At 35.9% G+C, this 24,551-nt stretch overlaps 1 protein-coding gene and 1 non-coding gene across 2 annotated transcripts; one reads left to right on the top strand and one right to left on the bottom strand.

Annotated features, from left to right (window-relative positions):
- The first annotated feature begins 3,431 nt into the window (after window positions 1-3,431).
- Window positions 3,432-3,538, top strand: LOC127133239 (small nucleolar RNA R71). Its single transcript, XR_007807227.1, has one exon. It is a non-coding gene; the product is annotated as a small nucleolar RNA R71 (small nucleolar RNA).
- Window positions 3,539-9,342: 5,804 nt separating this feature from the next.
- LOC127126682 (apyrase 2) lies at window positions 9,343-15,867 on the bottom strand. The gene is made up of 9 exons (XM_051055638.1): window positions 15,163-15,867; window positions 14,938-15,066; window positions 14,774-14,830; window positions 14,555-14,647; window positions 10,950-11,155; window positions 10,671-10,762; window positions 10,253-10,464; window positions 9,968-10,157; window positions 9,343-9,867 (listed from the first exon to the last, which is right to left on the bottom strand). Exons 1-9 carry the CDS (start codon window positions 15,472-15,474, stop codon window positions 9,755-9,757), a joined length of 1,404 nt encoding a protein of 467 aa, XP_050911595.1. The 5' UTR covers window positions 15,475-15,867; the 3' UTR covers window positions 9,343-9,754.
- Window positions 15,868-24,551: the final 8,684 nt, after the last annotated feature.

Raw genomic sequence — 24,551 nt, forward strand, 5'->3', positions numbered from 1 at the left:
CTTCAATGGTTTCTACTTTAGCTATCAGTATATCGTAGGCGAAATCATCATTTATGGGTACTCGTTCAAGTTTTAGATGTTCTAGCCTAGAAAGGTGATCGGCTACTACATTTTCAGTGCCTTTTTTATCTCTTATATCTAAATCAAATTCTTGTAGTAATAGAATCCATCGGAGTAACCTGGGCTTGGCATCTTTTTTACTTAATAGGTAACGAATGGCAGTATGATCGGTGTAAACAATAATTTTTGCTCCTACTAGATAAAATCTAAATTTGTCTATAGCGAAAACCACAGCGAGTAATTCTTTTTCAGTTGTTGCGTAGTTAAGTTGGGCAACATCTAGGGTTCTACTGGCATAATAAGTGGCATGTAATTTTTTATCTTTCCTTTGTCCTAGAACGGCTCCAACTGCATAATCACTAACATCGCACATTATCTCAAAAGGTTCCGACCAATCGGGCGGTTTCATAATGGGTGCTGAGATTAATGTTTGCTTTAAAAGATTAAATGCGTCATTACATTTTTCGTCGAAAATGAATTCAGCATCTTTCATTAAAAGTCCAGTTAACGGTTTAGTTATTTTGGAGAAGTCCTTAATAAAACGCCGGTAGAATCCAGCGTGTCCAAGAAAGCTTCGGACTTTTCTGATTGTTTTTGGTGGTTTTAGGTTTTCTATAACTTCTATTTTAGCTTTATCTACCTCTATACCTTTTTCGGAAACTATATGTCCTAAAACTATTCCTTCGGTTACCATGAAATGACATTTTTCCCAATTTAGCACGAGGTTCACCTCCACACATCTCTCCAGGATTTTCTCAAGGTTAGCAAGACAATTGTGGAAATCGAATCCGCAAACCGAGAAATCATCCATAAACACTTCCATGATACCATCTAGGTAATCTACGAAGATTGACATCATGCAGCGTTGGAAAGTAGCTGGGGCGTTACAGAGGCCGAAAGGCATTCGTCTGTAGGCAAAAGTTCCATAAGGGCATGTAAAGGTAGTTTTTTCTTGATCTTTTGGGTGAATAGGTATTTGGAAGAATCCAGAGTATCCATCTAAATAACAGAAGTAAGAGTGTCTGGCTAGACGCTCCAACATCTGGTCAATAAATGGTAAAGGGAAATGATCCTTCCTAGTTGCTTTATTTAATTTTCTATAATCTATACACATCCGCCATCCTCCCTCTAAACGTTTTGCTACATGTTTGCCTTTATCGTTTTGCACGACTGTGATGCCTCCCTTTTTAGGTACTACATGCACAGGGCTCACCCACTTACTATCCGAGATCTGATAGATTATACCTGCCTCAAGTAACTTAAGAACTTCCTTCTTAACAACATCACTCATTATAGGGTTTATTCTTCTCTGATGCTTCCTAGAGGGTTTTGAATCTTCTTCGAGCGAAATCCGATGCATGCATACGGATGGGCTTATACCTTTCAGGTCAGAGATATTATATCCTAAGGCTGAGGGATATCTTCGTAAAACGTCTAAAAGTTGGTTCGTCTCCTCTTGGCTCAAGGTAGCACTGACTATAACTGGACGGTTCATCTTTTCATCGAGGAACTCATATCTCAGGTTCTTAGGCAGTTCCTTAAGTTCTAAGGTTGGTTTCTTAGGGCATGGCATAGGATCTGGAGTAAGGGATAAACATTCGTAAAGGTTATCATCGATGTAAGGTTCTTTAAAGTCATCATCTTCCTTTATGGGGGTCGATGGTAACTTAATAATTTCTTTTTGTTCTAATTCTCTAACACATTCATCAATGATATCTAAGGCATAACAAGAGTCTCCCATCACAGGTGCCATAAGAAATTTCGAAAGTATAAATTCTATTTTCTCGTCACCTACCTCAAATGTCAACTTTCCTTTCTTGACATCTATTATGGCTCCTGTAGTTGATAAGAATGGTCTACCTAGAAGAATTGGTATATCATTGTCCTCCTTGATGTCCATGACGACAAAATCAGTAGGGATAAATAGTTGACCTATCCTAACAGGAACATCTTTTAAAATGCCTATCGGATATTTAACAGATCTATCGGCTAACTGAAGTGACATCTTAGTGGGTTGTAATTCTCTCAAGTTTAATCTCTCACAAACTGCTAGAGGCATTAAGCTCACACTAGCTCCTAAGTCTAGAAAAGCTTTATCGATGACATGATTACCCAACAGGCAAGGAATGGAGAAATTTCCAGGATCTTTATCTTTCTTTGCTAATTTGTCCTCGGAAATAGCATTACATTCCAAAGGCTTCGGATCGTCAAGTCTACGTTTATTGGTAAGGATGTCTTTTAGAAACTTTGCATAAGAAGGTATTTGGGTGATGGCTTTTGTGAAAGGGATTTCTACATGAAGTTTTTCTATAACTTTAATAAATTTTTGGTACTGTTTATTGATCTGGGTTTGTTTGAGTCTTTGGGGATATGGTATAGGTGGTTTATATGGCGGGGGCGGTACGTAAATTTTATCTTTAGGTTCTTCTCCTTTATCTCGACCTTCCTGGTTTTCAGATTCCTCTAGTTCCTTTACTTCGTCTGGGGGTTTGGTACATTCCTTAGAAGTTTCGGGTTCACTTAATCTTGGGTTTGGTGGCTCATCATAAGCGTTCCCACTTCGTAGGGTAATGGCATTGGCTTATCCTCTCGGATTTTGTTGAGGTTGTCCAGGGAATTGTCCTCCAGGTGTAGTCTAAGGGGCTTGGTTTAAAGCTACCTGAGAGATCTGTGTTTCAAGCATCTTGGTATGAGTAACTATTTGGTCAACCTTGGTTCCTAACTGAGTAATCAATTCGTTAACATGAATGTTTTGGTTCATGAACTCCTTGTTTTGTTGGGTTTGAGCGGTGATAAAATTTTCCATAATTTTCTCAATCGGTTTTGGTGGTACAGGTTGCATAGGTTGATTTGATCTAGGGGCTTGATAACTAGGTCTCGGAGGTGCATTATTTTGAATTGGATTATTGTTTCTATAGGAGAAGTTAGGGTGATTCCTCCATCCAGGGTTATAGGTATTTGAATATGGGTTCCCTTGGGTGTAGTTCACTTGCTCGGAGTGGGTTTCGTTCAATAGACTGCATTCGGCAGATTGGTGTCCTTGGGTTCCACATATCTCACAATCCGACGAAACTACGGCTACAGTATTCGGGTTTATGCACATATGCTCGACTTTAAGGGCTAATGCGTCCATTTTAGCCTGCATCATGTCTATAGAGCTTAGTTCATGCACTCCTCCTTGGGCTTCCTTCTTCTCAACTGTCGCTCGTTCGACTCCCCATGATTGATGGTTTTGAGCCATATCTTCGATGAGGGCACTAGCTTCAGGGTAAGGTTTGTTCATCAGAGCACCGCCTGTGGCAGCGTCGATGGTCATCTTTGTGTTATAATGAAGTCCATTATAGAAGGTTTGAATGATTAACCAATTTTCTAAACCATGATGTGGGCATGCTCGTAACAACTCTTTATATCTCTCCCAAGCTTCGAACAACGATTCTCCTTGGTTTTGGGTAAATCTAGTTATATGGTTTCGAAGAACGGCGGTCTTACTCGGGGGAAAATATCTAGCAAGAAAAACTCTTCTAAGGTTATCCCAAGTCGTAATGGAATTGGGTGGAAGGGAATCTAACCATGATAGAGTTTTATCTTTGAGGGAAAAAGGAAATAATCTTAAACGTATTGCCTCAGGAGAAGCTCCATTGGTTTTAAAAGTATCTGCTAATTGAAGAAATATTTTTAAATGTTGGTTAGGGTTCTCGGTAGTGAGACCCGCGAATTGTCTCTGTTGCACTAGTTGCAACAGGGATGGTTTAAGTTCAAAATTATTGGCTGGTATGATTGGGTTTACTATACTAGAACTAGGTTCTTCATTAGATGGTTGAGCGAAGTCCTTAAGAGGTCTTTGGTTTTGATCTTCGGCCATAGCTCTCTTAATTCTATGAAAGAATAAACGTGCGCGAGCGTAACGTTCAGGTTCCGCCAGAGGATTTACTAAACTTAAACTTTCGGTGCTGCGAGTTCTTCGCATCGACCGGCGGGAAATAACCTAAGTCTAAACGATATAACAACAGGAAAATGAAATTTGACGAAATTGGTCCCCAGCAACGGCGCCAAAAACTTGATGCGTTGTTAAACTTGGTGTTCGCAAGTGTACGAACGCGTCAGAGTAATATAAAAGATTATCGAACCACAGAGACCAAGTGTCAATCTATCGTTATCTGTTGTTATGGTGTTTATCAAAGGCAGTCAAAATAGGTGTTTTTGTAGTGTGCAATGAAAAGTAAAGTATTGAAAATAGAATATAATTTTTAAAGACAGGGTCGAATGTAATTCACGTAATCAGTTGATAATCCAAGTACCTGCTAATAGAACTACTTATGGGCAATGTTTCCTACTTTGAAAAGAACTAATTTAACAGGAACTGTCGCTTTCGCGTATTCAGAACCGAGTTGTACTCCCTAATCAAACCCTCTTATTGTCACTTATAAAAAGGCGCGCATTGCGTTAGAGTAGTAAACTTATTTTTAAGAAATGTAGTATCTTGACTAAGTTGAAAAGTATTATAACCTGGATTTCTTAACCGAAAGAGGTTCTTATGAACCAGTCTCTAAACTTATAAACGCGTCCGAAAATAGTTTTAAAATCTCTTTTCTTCTTAATGTTAAAAACTCCTAATGAACTAAACAAAGCGCTTTCGCTGTTTTTGAAATAGTTAAAAACAATTAAGTTTAAAAAGACGTTGGACGGCTTTCGATCTTACCCAACGGAATTGAAGTGCGGGAAAACTTAATTTGAAAGTTAAAATAACCCTTTAAGTGTTTCTACGAACAATTGTACGGATTACTGGTTTAATTACGATCCTTACATTCTAGCCTTATAAATTTAGCTAGACATGGTAAAGTAAAAGTGCATTAAAATAAATAAAAGTAGTGCGAGTGCGGAAAGTAAATAATTTAAAGCGAGTGCGAAAAATAAATAAAGTAAAAGCGAGTGCGAAAAATAAATAAAGTAAAAGCGAGTGCGGGAAATAAATAAAGTAAAAGCGAGTGCGGGAAATAAATAAAGTAAAAGCGAGTGCGGGAAATAAATAAAGTAAAAGCGAGTACGGAAAATAAATAAAGTAAAAGCGAGTGCAGGAAATAAATGAATTAAAAGCGAGTGCGGGAAATAAATAAAGTAAAGGCGAGTAATAAAAACCTGCTCCAATCGGAGGGCTGAGTAAATTGCAATGCGGAAAAGAAAATGGCGGCAGGATTAACTTTCTTCCAAAGTGCTCCAAACTCGAGTACTGACTCTATCACAGACTCAATTACACAATTGTGGTAACACTCCAATGCGAAGCGATTACCACTTTATAAAACTGAATATATGCCTAAGTGAAACAAAGTTGCTTCTGATTTCGCCTTGTTCCAACGTTCGGATCTTCGTCTGCTCTAAGTTTGGGTGGTTGTAAAACTGAATTCGCGTTTCTATTTATAAGCAAATAAAAAAGGTGGAATTGACTTGGATTCCCTTCAACTTGAAAATAGAGGAAACTGTTTTCCTCTTGTGGCGCCCACCACAAGGCCATGGCGCCCGCCACAAGCACAAAGTGGGGCGCCTTAGTGGAAGTGGTGGGAGAACGTGGGAGTTGATGGAAGTTTGAATTGGACACATCATGGCTTGGTCTGTGGCGCCCGCCATGGGGTAAGCCATAAGCACAAAATGCTGAATTTTAGGGTTTTTAGCCCTTTTTCACTCCTTTTCTCGATCGGGGCTCCGATTAAAGTAAAAACCTGAAAACAAAGGAAAACACAGTAATAACACAATAAAATGACAATAAAATGACTAGAATGCATGTGAAATCGGAGTCAAAAATACGTAAATTTTAGTGTGATCAGAAACCTACGGATAGACTGGATTTTTCTCTCTGAAGCCAACTCTCAAGCTATTCCTCTGCATTTATTTCTCCACTGCAATTTTGTTTTCCATTATTTTTCTTCAGCAAACATTGTTTTCTTTTACCGCAATTTGTTTACCGTTCCGTTCAGAGCTTTGATTTTTCCCTTTCCATTCTGTTTTTCATTTATCCAAAAGTAGCAGTTTCCTACATTGGGGAACTACTGCAATTTATTTAATTTAGTTTAAGCAATTGTTTCGAAGAAGCAGAATCCTACCGACTTGTGGAGGACTGCTCAAGTACTTCAAGATTCGGCACATTCGATTAATCAAAGTTCCATGTTTTTATTCAATTATTAATATTATTGCTTTATTATTAAATAATTATGTTTTGTTTATTGTCAATTTGTTTATGTTCGTTTGTGTTTGCATTATTTAACATGTCCGGCTAAACTACCGATATCGGTATGTAAATAATTTAATTATACGGGATTTAATAATAAGCGGTGTAAACTTCTTTTCTCAAATAATCTTTCTGGCTGTGGTTTTTAATTTGAATTTAATTAACTTTGTCACGAGAGTGAGAAGCTATTTAATACGGTTTTGCCACGAGAGTGGGAAATTAACTAAGGTTAGAACCGACAATCGCGAGAGCGTGAGGGTCGAACTGGATAGTAAAAACTAGGCATTGATTTTAAAAACAGTGAGAGCACTTTAAAAGCAATTAGAACTTATCTATTTTCAAAAAGTATTATTAACTTCAAATGGGACAGCGAGAGCGTACATTCTGACTTAAAAGTATAGTCCGAGTCAACAATCACGAGAGTGTGAGATAAAGCCTTTTAAATGAGTATTTTCTACTGAAAGGTATTTGGTAATTAAAATATACACCGGTGAATTATTGAATCCCCGATAATTAATGTGTTGCATACTGATATCCCTTCATTAATATTATCTTTAAAACTTAATTTTCTTTAGATTTAACTTTTATTCAACCAAACCTCTAAAGATCATCGTCTTAGCTAAACATAGTAACATCGATAGCATTAGTTTGACCATCGGTCCCTGTGGGTTCGATATCTTTTAAAACTAAAACGACTAGACTGTGCACTTGCAGTCAAGTATCCGATAGACTATATTTTATGTCGACCACGTTCTCTATATTGTTTTTCCCCCAAAAATTTATTTTGTTGGACATTTCTAAGTATTTGGTCGGCATATTGGTTTCTATTTATCATTATTGGCCTTGCGTTATTTTGGCCTATGTATTCTTCGTCCTCTCTATGTATGGGAGGTTTCATGTGTCGAAGTCCCCTTTGTTGTTGTCATTGTTTGACAGGGGCTTTCCCATTATTAGGTGTCTCTACTTGCATGGAATTTGAGATTTGAGGAGTTGGTCTCTCTTGGACCTGAGGAGCGTCGAAGAAGTCTCCTATTCGACCCATCTGATTAGCTAATAGTTCATAACTTCGGTTGGTATTCTGAATCAGGGGATTGAACACCATACCAATCTGTTGGGTTAACATGCTTACTTTCGTCCATTTGGTGTCTCATAGACATAAAGGATATCGTATTCAAAGTCGACATCGTTTAAGGGGGGAAATTTTGATCCTCCCGGTAGTGGCACCGTTCGACTAGGGTTATTTATTATCGAACCTGAGGCAGAATGTGGGTTATATGGTAGCACAATAACCATTACGTTATCTGCATAAGTTGACGCATTGGAATAAAGGTTTATTATCATCGTTGTTGACATACCATATGGGTATTCTCTGTTGCCCAAAGGAAGTGTAAAATTTGGAAGGAATTGTAACCTAGGGTCCCCCAAAGTTGATCTTACGACTGTGGAGTTAATTGGGAGACTCCATGGTTGTAGAGGAATTTCCCCTTGTGTTGGTGTCGACGAAATTGGTGTCGATGACGCCACGGGAGCAGTGTTCAAATAGGAGTTAAAACAGTTGCATCTTCGATCGTCGATCTGACTGATTGTTCTACTGCATTTTGAGAATTGTTCTGTGAGTTAGAAGTAGGGTTATTCATAAACTCACGTGTCATCTTAGACAAAGCTTTTCCACTTCTTAAACGCATACACACACGAATACCAAGTGCATTTCATGCATGAAGTAACGGTTCATAAAAGAAAAACACAATCATTGTAAATTTACAAATTTCGCACAAAGGTCCCACTAGGCGTGGCAATTTCTTTACTCCTATTTTTGATAAACAATCACTAATCTTTTAGAAAAGTTACTTGCAGGATTTACTAGTGAATCCTAGGACATATGTGCGTAAATTTTTAAAAGAGTGTTTGATTGTTTGTTGTAAAAATAGAATAGATTCAACTTTGTAAGGAAATAAAGTAAAAACTTGTAAAGAAAAGTAAGGAATTTTGATGGTGTAGATATTCTTGTAAAAAATATAAGATAAAAGACAAGTAAATTGCTGAAGGAATGTGAAAATTAATAAACAAAATCTTGCTTAAATATGTAAAGAATGGTGTATTGTCGTTTCTCACTCTTGTTTGAGTACTTTGAGTTTTTGGAGTTTTTTTAATGATATTGTCACCTTGAATCGTAACACTAGAATCCCTATATATAGTAATACATAAATAAATGTATGTAACAACTTTATTCTTAGCGATCAACATGTATCTAGTTGCATGGTTTTCACCCTTCTAAATTTGCTTTCACATGTGTTTGATGCATGGATACGACCAAAAGACAGTTACACAATTTGATCTCATCGTTTCACTTCAATTGCCACTATCGACCAACGGTCCTTGGCGAATTCATGAGAATGTTATTCTAAAACAAACTAAATTCTCATTTTCAAATTATCCTTGTCGAATTCGGGAGAATGATATTCTAAAACAAACTAAGTACTCATTTCAAGTTTAATATAACATTTCGCCCCCCTTGGCTAAGGATGATTCTTATCGAAATACTATTATTATTTAATCCATTTTCCTCTTGCCATGTGTAATGATGTCAAAATCTTCGTAGAATCATCGATTATAAATTAAAACATCAGCTCCTCAAAAAGAAAATATACTGAACCATCAACTTAACATAAGTTGTTTCATCAATTACACATTTTAGGTTATAAATTATGTTATGCCCACATCACCGTATCTTGTAAAGAATCATTCAAATTGTCGTCTTATAAACAATCATTAAACATTCATTTTGTTTATCATTTAAATTTCCTATAATTCAACTGGCATATGCATTCTTTACTAAGACAATTTTTAATTATTTCACATTAATTGATTAAAATATTTGAGATTTTGATTAAACCATTAGTAAACTTTACCCTTGGATTACTATGAAAATAATAATCTCAAGAATTTGTGGGATTAACATGGCCCCATTTACATTTTTGATATGCATCAAAACATTCTGTGTAAGTATAGCCAACGAATTAATTGACCAAAAACAACAAAAACGAGAATTATCGGATCACAGATTCACAAGGAAAAGGTAACTAAAATGATTAGTCCCACGCATGCCAATCAAATAGGTGTTGCTAACAAGAGAAGAAATAAAGGACTAACTATAATCAGGAATGAAACCATTTAAACAAAAATGAAATGGTGTAAGCATCACCATTTTGTTCATCTCTCAAGACAATATATAAATGCACTTAATGAATCGAATGAATCTGCCGGAGCTGTAAATCAGATATGTTGTGAATTAATTATGTATGAAAAATAATGAAGCTGCAATCTCCCATTATTCCAGAAAAGTAGACCTATATCCAATTCCAATTTTGCCTGAAATAATCTCTGATCGTCATGAATAACAACAGGCAGTGTTTCACCACAAAATCCATACCGCAAGGTTTCGGATGAGTAATCAAACTCATTATTCTGATGCTGTTATGTAGCTGATACAGCTTCAATGGCGCTTCCTAGCGGCCAAGCTGCCTCAACAAGGGCATCTTCGTATTTAACTTTCTTTACCAATGTAATCTCTTGCCATGGGTATATGCCTGCAAACAAGTGAAAGCAAAAGGTGCGGGAAGATGGGTTACAAAGAGTTTGTAGAAACATTGTCATGTATAACTATCCAAATTTTAGAACAAAACCTACCAAACCCATCAACAAGCAAGGTATACTGGTAAACAAGATCCATGCAAAGATATGGAAGGTTCCCCTCTTCAACTCGTGGATAAGTGGATTTGGCATTCTTGAATTTCGTTTGACAAGCCTGCTTGGCAGCTTCCTCAAAATCCATAGGATGAACTATTGCAACTGGTTTGTTTGGATCAGCAAAACCAGCCTGTGAATAAGTAAAGTGATAAGATTGGCAATGCAGTAGAATTAGAAGCAATGCAGTCAATCATTCCAAGAACCATTACATGAAAAAGTAATTACCTCAGCAGCCCGGTCAAAGAAAAATGAGGCAACAAAGAGGTTTTTCTGTCCATCCCCACCTCCACCATTCCATATCCCACCAAAAGTGCACTTCATATGTGTACACGATGACTCGTTGACTTTGAGAGCCTTGAGAGCTGTGCTTTTGCATTCATTTAAGCTTGCTCCAGAGGATGATGCCTTAAATTTCTTTCCTCCGTAGTTGTAAGATCCTAAGGTGTTTAAAAGATCCACTTGTCATCAGAACTTTAAGACAGGAAGAAAAGGCATATAAAAAATCTAATTGTTCGGAGCCCTTTTTCTGTATCAACTCAATTAAAAGAGCTGAAATGCAACTCAGTCAAAATAGTACCATGCATACAGAAAGGGTAACTCAATCAAAGTAGAACTGGGCATACAGAGAAGGAGATGTAATTACCATCATAGCCAGATAAGATACACGGGTTTTCAGCATCACCGGAAGCCTTTAAAATCTCTGCACGAGCAGCTAGTAAACCATAGCGCAAGTAACTGAAAGCAAGAAGTAAAAAAAAATCTATTAGTCGGCTAAAAAAGATCTATTGATTGGAACCCAAATACTGTCATGAAAAATACTGCAGTGTAAGTATCGACTAGGTTCATGAGTTAATGCTACTAAAAGCTTAAGGCTGTAAACAAAGAAAAAAAAAACATTTATTAGCATTTCAAGTAGAAAAACCTGTGAACATAGAGGTAATATTTTTTTCCCCTCAGGAACATCTCCTTGACATATGGATCATCTCCATCCTTTACTTTTGGAGCCGTGGCAGCATCAGACTCAGAGATGGCATATGCCATTTGAACAGATCCACCTCCAAGATCAACTACCCCAACAGTCTTGGAATAATCTTTTCCCAAGTTTCCCAATAGATAGTTAATGGTGACCTATTATAAAACAAGACAAGGTAACACAAACATACTGCATCAGCTCTTTTGAAGAGAGAAAACACTATTTTTTATTCTGTTACTAACAATTAGTAGTTCATGTGGATGCTTTTAACTATTAAACTATGGACCAAAATAAATGCTTTCTACCAGTGTGAATTAGTGGCTAGGAAAAGCTATTGGAGAATATATTCAGTATATAACTTCAAAGAAAATATAGGATTTCTAACTTTCTACTTTCTAGTGTTCTGAAGACAAGCTATTGGAGAATATATTCAGTATATAACTTCAAAGAAAATATAGGATTTCTAACTTTCTACTTTCTAGTGTTCTGAAGACCATTTAGTAGATTTTTTAGTAAATTGTATTTTTATGATATATATCTAAGCATTGCTCATACCCTTCTCCTCATCAAATAGAAAAGAAAAAAAATTCAATTATGCTAAAGAAAACTGTAGGTGAAGGAATTTTGTGTATGCAAAGGAACCTCAAGCTTTTCATTGTTGAACTGATTAAGACAAAATTTCAGCCAGAGGAACAATTTGCAATTGTCAAAAATGAATCATTATTTATTCAAATATCTTCACTATTTTGTATTATGGCAGGATTATAATCAAATCTTTGGAATCTAACAATAAGGAACAAGAAACAAGCCGACGCCTTATGTCCTTCAGGGTTCAGATCATCCATGTTTTAGAACACTGACGATGCCCGTCCATAAAACACATAATGTGGTTCTTCAGAGGAATCCACAGTTCCACACTTTACAGTGTTAAGTTCATTCCTAAAACCATCCAGTGGAACAAATGCCTTAAATATGGAAAACAGACGTCTTTAGCCTTGGTTTCAATCTGCCATTCGGTGGTTTGGATAATTTGGAAATACGGAAAAAAATCTTTTTTAGCCGGGAAAGTTCCTCAGTAAATCATTGGACGTATGTGATTATTAGATTGGCGTGGAGGTAGATCCAAGCCCATGCTCCGGGTTTGGGAGGTTCTCTGGCAGACAGGGAGCAAGACCCGCTCAAGTGGCTTGGCATTTAGTGGTCTGATTTATGTTTGGGTGGCCAGCTTCCCTTCTTTGTGTTGATTTATGTGCAGGTGATCGTGTCTGCTTTCCTCCAGCTTGCTCTCTCCGGAGGTTGTTGTGTCTGAGGCTTCAAGTTGATCTTCGGATTTGCGATCTGGTCAGGCTGTTCTTGTTAGTTTGTGGTCTGATTTTTCTTCTGTAGTTTTTCGCTTTTGTTTCTTCCTCTGCTTCTCTTGAGCACTTCGGTTTATGGTTGTCCTTGTAGTGAAGTTTTTTATTTTTTTAATATATGGTTCTTGTTTAGCTATTAAAAAAAATCATTTGTCAGAATGAACCTTACTTTTAAACATCTTGTTTTCCACATTATGGTATAACTAGGAGCAAGTTTTTGGAATCTAACAATCAGGAACAAGAATCAAGCTAACATGCCTTATGTCGTTCTTTAGAGTTCAAATCATCGACGTTATAAAACTCTGATAATGCTGCTCACCCTTGTTTCAGAATTTCATAAATCTTGTAATGTTATCCATTCAAATCATCGACGTTATAAACTCTGATAATGCTGCTCACCGTTGTTTCAGAATTTCATAAATCTTGTAATGTTATCCATACTTATCCCTATTTCCATATTATCATTTTTATGAAAACAATCTAGGCGAGTTGGGTTCCGGGTAGGTTCGTCAGGGTCAAGGTAGAACTCAACATTCAGAGAGTGTCGACAGAGATGCTTACGGACTAGTAACCAATGAGGTCCTTACGCTAGCAGCAGGAGTTGAATCCATGCCAGAAGCCGGAGTTGAACTCACGCCCTTGCGGGGTATGAGTCAATTCCTTACCAAGTGGAACAACCTCCATTGGTTATTTCCAAACTCTTAAAGTACAGCAAATAACTATTATCAAACTATTATGAGATGTTATCAATGTGATATTATTACCCATCTCTGTTTTGAAACTATTATTGTACAGCAAAACATTATCAAATTGAACCATTTTTTAAATATCATGCTTTCTCCACAAGTTGGTTGGCATGTCTGTTCTCCAAAATACAGTTTCAGAAATACAGCATATCTTTATTTTTGCAAGCTCTGTTAATGAAATTTTTTAGACATTGGTAGAATAAAAGTTCAGTAATGACTGAACTATTATACCTTAATTAATTGGTGGCATTGTTCATCTAATGTTTCAGTGCGGTGTCCAACAGTTGTCACCTCACACTGCTATGAAATCAGCTTATGCAACATATTTACTAACGGCTTTCCTCAAAATAAAATAGAACCATTAAGCTGGCTAGAGCCAAGAAGATATTCTTACTGTACAGTCAAAAGAAAAGTTTTACATTGCCATTTAACCAAATATGTTCCATTGCCTATCGAGTAATAAAAATGACGTAAAAATTTGGGTACAATTCATTCCTTATGGAGACCAGAAGGACCTAAATTGATGATGAGTTAATTATGTATTTAGAATTTTATCCCTCTTATCTTTTGTGGTAGAGTTCGCTTTCAAGAGATTGGGTCTACTTAGCACAAATTCATTTTTTACAATTGTGCTGCCTTCTTATTTCCGGGCTTTTCTATTAGCACTCGTAAGGCTCTTTTCTTGTACTTTATTTTTTTACCAGACCTCCAACTAGGAATTGTGTTGAACAACTCAACAAACTTGTCAAATCAATTTTGTTCTGTATTCTATTTCTAGCAAATAGAGGGACATGATAGCACCTTGAAAGTTCAGAAATCAAAATCAAAACAGGACTAAAAAGTTTAAAATAGTAGCAAAGTGGATTATAAAGTTAATATTCAAGAAAATAACTCCCACGTTAAATTTCAACATGAGAGGATCCAAAACCAATAAACATCAGGCCTATCAATCAAAACTGAGTAAAGTGTTGCAGTAAGACTAAATTATGGATAGAACAAGGGGAACGGTCCAACGGTAAGTACAAGTATGACTAAACTTAATTTCATCAACATAAAACAATAATAGAAGAGAGTTCGATCGGCCCTTATCCTTCAAATACCACCCCATCACTTCATATTAGAAAAGGACAAAAACATAACACCGCAAAACAAAATACCATTATACAGTATTAAATCCCACAATCCCCATAAACCATCAAGCAAACTATGAAAGATATGGAACAGTTTCAAATATGAATTCCCTAGTTTCAAATATGTATTCCCTTCCCTCCCTATAGTCTACACAGTTAACAATACAATCTGTGTAAATAAAACTTGTCAATTCTCCTCTAGTTAAGTTACATTCTAGTCTTGATGCATTCATATATTACTAGTGATTGGCAGCATAAAGCCATAGGCACACCATTAAAAAACTTAAGTAAATCACTGATAGCATTGTGTTCATAAATCATACCCATTGAAAAGCACCTTCTTGGTTTCCATCCAGCACTGTAACCGCATCAGCATCAGATTTCAACGTGCTTCTGTGCTTAAGCAAATCCCTTACCTTAAATCAACAAAATGCAAAGCACCAAAAAGTTAAAATAAAACTAAATATGCACAGCTGCTTAAAAAAGCAATAGTTGCACAGCTTCTTAAGCCATTGAAATTGAGAAGACAGAGCAATAGTTACCGCTTGCAATATCTTATCAGATGCATCCCCTTCCAAAGACCTCAAACCTGCAGTTGCCTGCATCACCATACAAATTCAATTCAGTTTTTTTCAAAGAAACTAAAAAATAAAAACAACACGCAAACAAATCACAAATGCAATGCCACACAAAAACACACACACACCCCAACTCGAACTGGTGTCTTCGATCTCAATTCCCGAGGAACAACACTCTCAGCTTTGTCTAAGAGCGAAATCAGAGATTCCGCTGCTTCCTTAGGATTCTTAGCATACGCACTCAAACCTGGTTTAAGCTGCAAAACACAAACCAACACCATGTAAGATGCATATGAATGTATTTATTATATTATATTACTTTTTATGTATAAAAAGGAGAAAATTGTGTTGACCTGCTCGAAAAGTTCGAGATCTTTGCCAATATGAACGAGATCTAGATTATGATTGAAATGGAAAACATGAACGCGGCTGCCAGAGCTACCGGCGTCGAAAATGACGGCATATGAGCCACTGGATTTTTTATCAGGCGAAACTTTCCGATTAACGAGAGCGTATTCTCCGGCAGACTCGTAATTCGAGCTCGAAGGCATCATGTAAAGAACAAACGTGATGAGAAGGAGAGGGATCGAGACAACAAGCAGAGTCCCTCGGAATCTGTAGATCTTATCGGAGAGTGACTCCTGACGGCTAGGACGCTTCAGCATTTTGGTGGATTCGAACTCCAAGTGATGCTGATCGGCGACGTGTGACGGTGGAGAGTTATTACTGGACTGACCGTCGTAAAGCTCGGTGCACGACGGCGATCGGTAACGGATCTGACCGTTAGATGCGGCGGCAGGTGGAGCCTTCAATTGCTTGGGATCTTGTAGAGACTCCAGCTCTTTGTTTTGGGGATTTTCTCAACTAACTTGTTATCGAAGACGACGATGTTGGATCTGTAAAACGACGGCGTTGTGTTGCGTTGGGTATAAGGCTCTTTGAGAGTGTGGTTTGGTTGTGTTTCACTCTCTATCTCAACCTTAGTGACAGAAGAGAGAAGTGTGCGGGAAAAATGGTTAAATGGTGTAATGTAACTGTATAATGTAAAATTGAAATGGAAGGAAATGAAGACTCGCCGAGTTGGTATTGTTGTTTCTGAATTTTTACGCGTCGTGGGTCCCGTATTAAATTATGTATACGTAATGTACATATTGCAGGTGAATAAGTTACGTATCATAGTAATTGTCAACAAAAAAAAAGTTACGTAACATATACGATCTTAAATACAAATAATGAATTTTCACTTTTAAGAGACGGAAATGGACAGACAACCACCCCGGTTGCCACACTTTTTCAATATTTCAATAAAAAAAATTTATAAAATTTTAATACTCATGAGTTTTAGTTATATATAAAAATTATTTTAAAAATTATGATATTGATTCATTGGATAATAGATTTCTACCATCTAAACTTATAAAATATCAAATGTTCTGGCTAATTTTATATATATTAATATTATATGATATCCTCAACCACATTTTATGTCTAAAATACATAAGGGTATTTTATTGTCAACCATATTTTATGTCTAAAATACATAAAGGTATACGATAGTGTATCAATTAATTCAATAGTTAAAATTTTATCTTTTAAAAATAATAAATAAAATATTACAATTTTGAAGATATAACTTATTAGATATCATATCAACAAAAATGAATTCAAGAGATATTGTATTATAATATTATATTAAGTTGATGTTATTTTTATATGATTACTTATTTATTTATTTTGTTTTTTAATCACACCTAATGTAATTTTAAATGAATTTGTTTTATAGTGGAACGAAAATTGTGAATAAATTGAAGTGGTGGATTTCTGGTGAAAGTTTTTGGACGGGTTGGTTACACGAAAATGAATCTACAAAGTTAACACTTCAACACTCAAGTTATTAATTGATTTTAAAATGAGTATAATGAAGTATGGAAAGCTTCATAGATTTAAGTGTAGCGTTTCCCTTCTAAAATGCTCGTGTGCATTCAAATGTAGTTATAATGCTAAGGTAAGATCTGACTATTACTTTTCGTTTACCCATTTTCCTTTAAATTAGACCATTGATTAAATTGGTATGCTTCACTATATAAAGATGGTATGCTTTTAAACGAACTTTTTGTTTCCATTGCCCCCTTAGAGTTCACTGTCTTTTTTCAAACTCGTATTTCTCTTCAAACTTCAATGACCTTTGACCTTCTTGTTCTCTTGCTTGACTTGGGCTTGTGTCAATTGTGCCACCGTCTTCTTCGAGTTTCCTCGTTATTCCTCTTCTCACAACCCATTATTTTTTCTTTAAGTACCTTTATAAACATTTTACTCGCATTTCATCGTTCCCACTCCTTTGCAATGGCCAACTTAGGGAATGTACATGTGAAATGTAGCAAACATCCCTAATGGTGGTGAATCTTCATCATCAACTAGGTTAAGAACCCGAAAATTCCAAATGTTAACCTTCTACAAGTTAACCAACGCATCCATAACCTAATTGTGTTTAGTGACAATTATGAGCATAACTTGGGTTTTGTGGAAAAGGGTAGTGAACCTTCTAGTGCTTATTTCGACAAAAGTATTGATGGTGATGATATCATCCTGAGGAACGATGTCGCATACATAACTTCCCTCGTTTGGGATTACTCAAACCGGAACGCCACATTTATCGCTCAAGAAGAGCGGTGGATTGATCGCTTTGCTCGATCCTTTAGGGAAACGAATGGATAAGATCTTATTTATACATAAATTAGATGTTATATTTATTAGAACAAGATTTGGTTCTACATCTATACCTTTGAGTTTTTATGATAACATTATTGTATTTGCGTGAGAACAATTTTGGCACTCTAATGGTTTATTATTGTGTAGTTTTAACAGTCAGTTTTGATTCTAAGTTTATGACGTGCAACGTCATTAGTTTCTGAATATTTGTTCAGAATTCCGCTTCTGTGTTGTATCATTCTAAGAAGTTCTGAAAAACGTCATGTTCCTACTACAATGTTCTTTCTGCTTCTGCACTAATTCACTCCTGAGAAGTTCTGGAAAGACGGAATGTTGTTGCTGCAATGTTCTCTTCGTTTCTATTTCTGGATGTTACTCTGATTATCAAGCTTATGAAGAATGGCATGCTTCTGAAATTTTGTTACTTAACTGAAGACTCTGAAGATCTAAAGGCAGACACTGACGTGGTCAAGGTTCTGATTGAAGATTCTGAAGTTTGGGTACTCAGCTGAAGAATTTGAAGATCTCAAGTTAGACGATGACGTGGTCAAGGTTCTGATTGAAGATTCTGAAGATTTTAATTTCAAATATGTGTTTCTTCTTTTCATGTTTCATCAACTATTCATCAGAAGCTAATGAATTTGAAGATAAGATCAAAAGATATGTGATCAAAAAGTACATGGTACAAATCGAAAATATTCTTTCCACTGCCTGAAAACGTAGGCGAATGACAATATTATTCTTCACACTTGTCACTAATTCGTTAGCGGAAAACTGCTCTTTTGATATTCCCGATTTTCCCTACAACTGTACCTTCTTATGCTATATAAATAGGACTTGAAGACTTGAAGAAAAGTTGTGCTACTACATTTTTGACAAGTTTGTTTCTACATGAAAAGCTATCAACATTGTGCACATATTTTATTTAAGTGTTTTGTATTTTATTTGTGTCAAATTTGCTTGTGTATAAGCAACTTGTAACACAAAAAGGTTATTCAAACTATTTGTTTATACTTTCCTTAAGGAGACTAGGTTTTAGTCGGATCCTTGAGAAGACAAAAAAAATTGTTCTTTGTGTTTGTTTTATAATTTGTTTGATTATAGTGGATTAAGTCTTTGGGTATAAGGCGAAATCACCTTTGTGGATGCACTAGAGTAACTTTGATTTCAAGCGAACCGGGATAAAAGTACGTGTGTCTTTGTCTCTTTGTTTTTAGTAGTGTGTGGTGTCTTTGAGTTAGTAAAAAGATTTTGTTTTTAAAACCCAATTTAACCCCCCCCCCCCCCATTTCTTGTGTTTTTCACACCTTCAGTTGGCATCAGAGCTCCGATTCTGATTGTGATAAAGTTTTTATCAATATTTCACTGTGTTCAGTACCGATCCAGTTTGTATGAGAAATAATGGCTGCTGCTAACAACAACGTTGTTGATGCTAACAATAATGAGAGAGATCACTACAACGCTAAACCATCAATCTTTGATGGTGAAAAGTTTAATTACTTGAAAGATAGAATCGAAAGTTTCTTTGTAGGATATGATGTCGATCTCTAGGATCTTGTAGTCGATGGCTATGTTCACCTGTTAATGCTGAAGGAAACAATATAACAAGAGGTGTTTTGACAGATCAACAAAAAAAAGGATTTCAAAAATCATCATAAGGCTAGAATGATATTGCTTAATGTTATCTCTTATACTGAGTATGAGAAAATAACTAACAGAGATTCTGCTAAATCTATTTTTGATTCCTTGAGAATAACTCATGAAGGGAATACTCAAGCTAAGGAGACAAAGGCTTTGGCCTTAATCCATAAGTATGAAGCATTCAAAATGGAAGACGATGAAACCGTTGAGACTATGTTCTCAAGATTTCTGATGCTTGTCGCAAGACTTAAGGTTTTGGACAAAGGGTATTCTATTGCTGACCATGTAAAGAAAATCATCAAAAGCCTCCCCCAAAAATGGAGACATATGGTAACTGCCTTGAAGTTGGAAAAGGACATGAACATCATTAGTCTTGAAGAACTTAATAGTTTTTTGAGAAGCTATGAGATAGAACTCGAAGAAGATGAACCTCAGATGCGTGGTAAATCGGTTGCTTTAAAGTCCAAGCCTGAGAAGACAATGGCTTATCAAGCTGAGGAGGAATCATAATATTCTGATGAAGACTCAGAAGATCATGATGAGTTGTATTTGATTTACAAGGGGGGTAACAAACTCTTGAGTCATAGGCAGAATGGACAAGGGAAGTTCAAAGGAGTTACAAAGAATTATCGATCATTCTGATTCTTCATCTGGACCAAAGAAGCAAGATTCTGGTAAAGAGTTATCTGTTATGAGTGCAAGGAGTCAGGCCACTATAAAAATGAGTGTCCTAAGCTGAAGAAGGAAAAAAGACCCAAGAAAAAGTCCTCTAAAGGCAAGAATGGGCTTATGGCTACATGAGACGACTCATAATCAGGAGAATGAGATTCTGATGAGGAACATGCCAATGTTGCATTGATGGCAACTACAACTGATCCAGAAGGTCATGAAGAACTAGAAGACAAGGTGTTGTCAAAATTAGAATCATACCCTGATTCTGAAGAGGTATTTTCTGAACTATCTCGCTCTGATTTAGAGTCATGTCTTTCTGAAACATTGGAAAAGTACCAAAGTCTGAAGAGTGGGTACAAGGACTTTAAACAAGTCCAAGTAGTTGCTTCTGAAAATTGTGGTGAGCTTGAGAAGGATATTTCTTCCCTAAATGAAAAAAATACTTTCTTTAGAAAGTAACAACTCTGCTTTGAAAAGTAAAATTTCAAAACTAGAGGAATAAATACTCTCAGAAGCTTCTGGTACTGATTGCGCCATCAGATATGACAGATCATTCCAGTACTTTCTGGATAAAAGCTAGATAGAAGCAAAATAGCTTCCATGATCTATGGAGTTAGCATAAATGGCAAGAAAGGTCTAGGTTGTACAAAAACTGGAAAACCTAACAAAAGTAAGAAGGTAAAACTGAAACCTCTATATGAGCATTTTGTGCTTGCTGGCACTAAGATTGACTATTTTGCACAGACACGGAAGAAGAACTTAGTTCTGAAAGCTAAGTATCATGCGCAAATTTCCCTTGATTATCCTTCTCCACAAAAGCCCAAGGTTGTAAGAAACTCTAGGAGAACTAACAAAAGAGGACCCAGAAAGTGGGTACCTAAGGATAAGTTAATTTATGTTGCATACATCCTTAGTAGCTTAGTTGAGACACCAATCATGGTACCTGGATAGTGGATGCTCATAACACATGACGGGTAGAAGGCATATGTTCCAAGATTTGGAACTTAATCCTGAAGGCTTCATTGGTTTCGGAGGAAACCAGAAAAGGGAAGATCATTGGCTCTGGAACTATTGGTAATGGTAAACTTCCTTCTATTACTAATGTCCTTTTGGTCGATGGTTTGATGCATAACTTGTTGTATGTTAGTCAACTTAGTGACAATGGTTATGATATCATTTTTAATCAAAAGTCCTGTAAGGCTATTAGTCAGGAAGATGGGATAATCCTCTTTAACAAAAAGACAAAAATAACATTTATAAAATCAGACTTTCTGATCTTGAGGACCAAAATGTAAAATGCTTAATGTCTTTTAATGAGGAGCAATGGGTATGGTATAAACGTTTGGGCCATGTTAGCATAAGAAGGATTTATCAGCGAAATAAACTTGGATTAGTCAGAGGCTTACCTAACCTGAAGTTTGCTTTAGATGCTCTTTGTGAAGCATGTCAGAAAGGCAAGTTTTCTAAAACTTCTTTCAAAGCAAAAACTGTTGTTTCTACCTCTATACTGTTAGAACTTTTGCATATTGATTTGTTTGCGCCAGTGAAAACTGCCTCTATCAGTGGTAAGAAGTATGGATTATTCATCGTTGATAACTATAGTTGTTGAACATGGGTAAAGTTCTTGAAACACAAGGATGAGTCACATTTTGTGTTCTCTACTTTCTACTCACAAGTGTAAATAGAGAAGGATTGAAAAATAGTCAGAGTCAGAAGTGATCATGGTGGTGAATTTGAAAATAAGAATTTTGAAAATATTTTTGATACAAATGGCATTTTCCATTATTTCTCTTGTCCTAAAACTCCACAAAAAAATAGGGTTGTAGAAAGGAAGAATAAGATTTTGGAAGAAATGGCTCGCATCATGATCCAAGGAACTGATATGGCTAAGCATTTATGGGAAGAAGCGGTTAACACAACATGTTATATTCAGAACAAGATTTCCATTGGACCTATTCTGGGTAAGACTCCTTATGAATGGTGGAAAAACAAAAAGCCCAACATTTATTATTTCCATCCTTTTGGTTGTGATTGCTTTATGTTGAACACTAAAGAGAATCTTGGCAAGTTTGATTCTAAGGCACAAAAGTGCTTTTTGTTGGGATATTCTAAATACCTAAAAGGCTACAGAGTCTTTAATACTGAGACACAATTTTTTGAGGAATCAATTCTTGTTAGGTTCAGTGATAAGCTTAACCATGAAAAGTCAAAGCTAGTTAAGAAATTTGCAGATATGAAGATCAAATTTTCAGAATCTAAGGATAAAGATTCTGGAGATAAAGACTCAAAAGGCAAAGCTAAGGATGCTGATGCAAAAGACTCAAAAGTGACTCAACCAGAAGCTATGTCGTTGGTTCTACTCATCAAAAGAAGAGTAGATCAAGAACTTCTCATTCTGAAGAATTGATTATGGGAGATAAAGATGCACATGTCAGAATGCGATCTTCATTCAAAACTTATGAAGAAACTAATTTGGGTTTGGTATCTTTGATAGAGCCCATGTCTATTGATGAAGCTCTTTTGGATAATGAATGGATTATGGATATGCAAGAGGAACTGAATCATTTCACCATAAACGAAATTTGGGATCTTGTTCAAAAACCAAAGGGTTTCCATGTCATTGGAACCAGATAGGTGTTTAGAAACAAGCTTAGTGATAAAGGTGATGTCATCAGAAACAAGGCTTAACTGATAGCACAGGGTTATAGTCAGCAATAAGGTATACATTGTACATAAACCTTTTCACCAGTTACCAGGTTAAAGTCTATTTGTCTTTTAGTTTTGTTTGCAGTAAATTATAACATCACTCTATATCAAATGGATGTTAAGAGTGTATTCTTAAATAGGTACAGTTATGAAGAAGTGTATGTGCACCAACCCCCTGGTTTAGAGAGTTCTCAAAACCCATATTTTGTTTTCAAACTAAAGAAGTCATTATATGGTCTAAAACAAGGTCTCAAAGCTTGGTATGAAAGACTAAGTAACTTTTGTTTGGAAAATGATTTTTCTAGAGGGAAAGTGGACACAACACTCTTTTGCAAAACCTTTAAGAATGATATTCTGGTTATGCAAATTTATGTTGATGATATTATATTTAGTTTTGCTAATGCTTTATTGTGCAAAGAGTTTGCTAAGTGAATGTAGGAAGAATTTAAAATGAGTCTGAAGGGATAACTTAGGTTCTTTCTGGGGATTCAGACTGATCAACGTTCATAAGGAACGTGCATCCACCAAAGCAAGTATATAGGGGAACTTATGAAGAGGTTTAACTTGTCAGAATGCAAGCCAGCAAAAACTCCAATGAATCCTATATGCATTATGGAGAAGGAAGAGGTAAGTGGCAAGGTAGATCAGAAGCTATTCAGAGGTATGATAAGCTCTCCCATTTACCAAACTCCTTTTAGACATGATATTTTATTCAGTGTTTATTTGTGTGCTCGCTTCTAATTAGATCCTAGGGAGACCCACTTAACTATTGTTAAGAGAATCTTTAGGCATCTGAAAGGTAATACTAATATTGGTTTATTTTATAAAAAAATCAAGTGAATATAAGTGAATAGGTTATTGTGACACTGACCATGTTGCAGACCGAATAGAAAGGAAAAGTACTTCTGGAAGTTGTCAATTTCTGGGAGACAATTTGATCTCGTGGTCTAGCAAAAGGCAGTTAACAATTTCGTTTTCAACAACCAAAGCTGAGTATATCACGGCTTCTGGGTGCAACACTCAGATACTTTGTATGAAGAGTCAGTTGAAAGATTATCAGATTTTAGAGAGTAACATTCATATTCTCTATGATAATAATTCTGCTATTTGTTTATCCAAGAATTATATCTTGCATTCTAGGGCTAAACATATTGAAATAAAACATCACTTTTTACGTGACTATGTTTAGAAGGGTATTTTTCATTTAAAATTTGTTGATACAAACCATCACTGGGTTGATATCTTTACAAAACCCCTTGCTAAGGATAGATTCGTTTTCATTCTAAAAATTTTATTTATGGACTCTTGTCCAGAATGAAAGATGAATTTCAAAATGTTAAGCTTCCAAAACTCTTGTTTAGGTTATGAGGATTTATTATTGTTTTTGATTTTGAGACATGAGCTTTCTGAAGTGAGGAAGTTTCATGAATCAGAAAGATTATGATCAGAAGTAATCTTATCGATTTGTCTTCTTGATTCTAAATAGTTATTGCATTTAAAGATTGTCATTTCGTTTGATATCATGTGGTTCTTAGTGGTGATAATTGTCCCACTTTCTGAGCATGCGTGATGTTGGCGTGACACATTGGGTTTCGTTTTCTTGAGATTAGGTTAAAACTTTTACGCTTCTCCCTATATCGGCATATTTTTTGTTTTTTCATCATTACTAAATTTTCTATATAAACCCATTTCACTCACATTTCACACTATGCTCACTTTACTCCCACACTTTTATCTTTCAAACCTTCAAACTTTCTCTACAATTGTTCATCTTTCTTCATCTCTTCAATATTCATCAATGGTTGATCTTCAACAACAACAATCTTCTTACTTTGATACTGAAGAAATCAACCTAGTTATGGAAGGTATTCCCGAAATAACTCTCAACACTCTCATTGATGAACTTATGATTCTCTATGAAACCATAGCTAACTTCAAAAACCTTAAGGATAATGGTTTTGATTTTTCTGAGATTTTGGAATTCCAAGGTTGGAAATCATTCTTCGAAAGATTG

Source organism: Lathyrus oleraceus, chromosome 3 (assembly GCF_024323335.1).
Source record: "Lathyrus oleraceus cultivar Zhongwan6 chromosome 3, CAAS_Psat_ZW6_1.0, whole genome shotgun sequence".
Lineage (NCBI taxonomy): Eukaryota > Viridiplantae > Streptophyta > Magnoliopsida > Fabales > Fabaceae > Lathyrus > Lathyrus oleraceus.

Bases quoted from the DNA above. Each gene is read 5' to 3' on its own strand.
- LOC127126682 (XM_051055638.1), bottom strand. From the start codon at position 15,474: ATGCTGAAGCGTCCTAGCCGTCAGGAGTCACTCTCCGATAAGATCTAC. The intron at 15,067-15,162 runs GTCAACACAATT...TGTGTTTTGCAG, and splicing joins ATCTCGAACTTTTCGAGCAG to CTTAAACCAGGTTTGAGTGC. The intron at 14,831-14,937 runs GTGTGTGTGTGT...ATGGTGATGCAG, and splicing joins AGACACCAGTTCGAGTTGGG to GCAACTGCAGGTTTGAGGTC.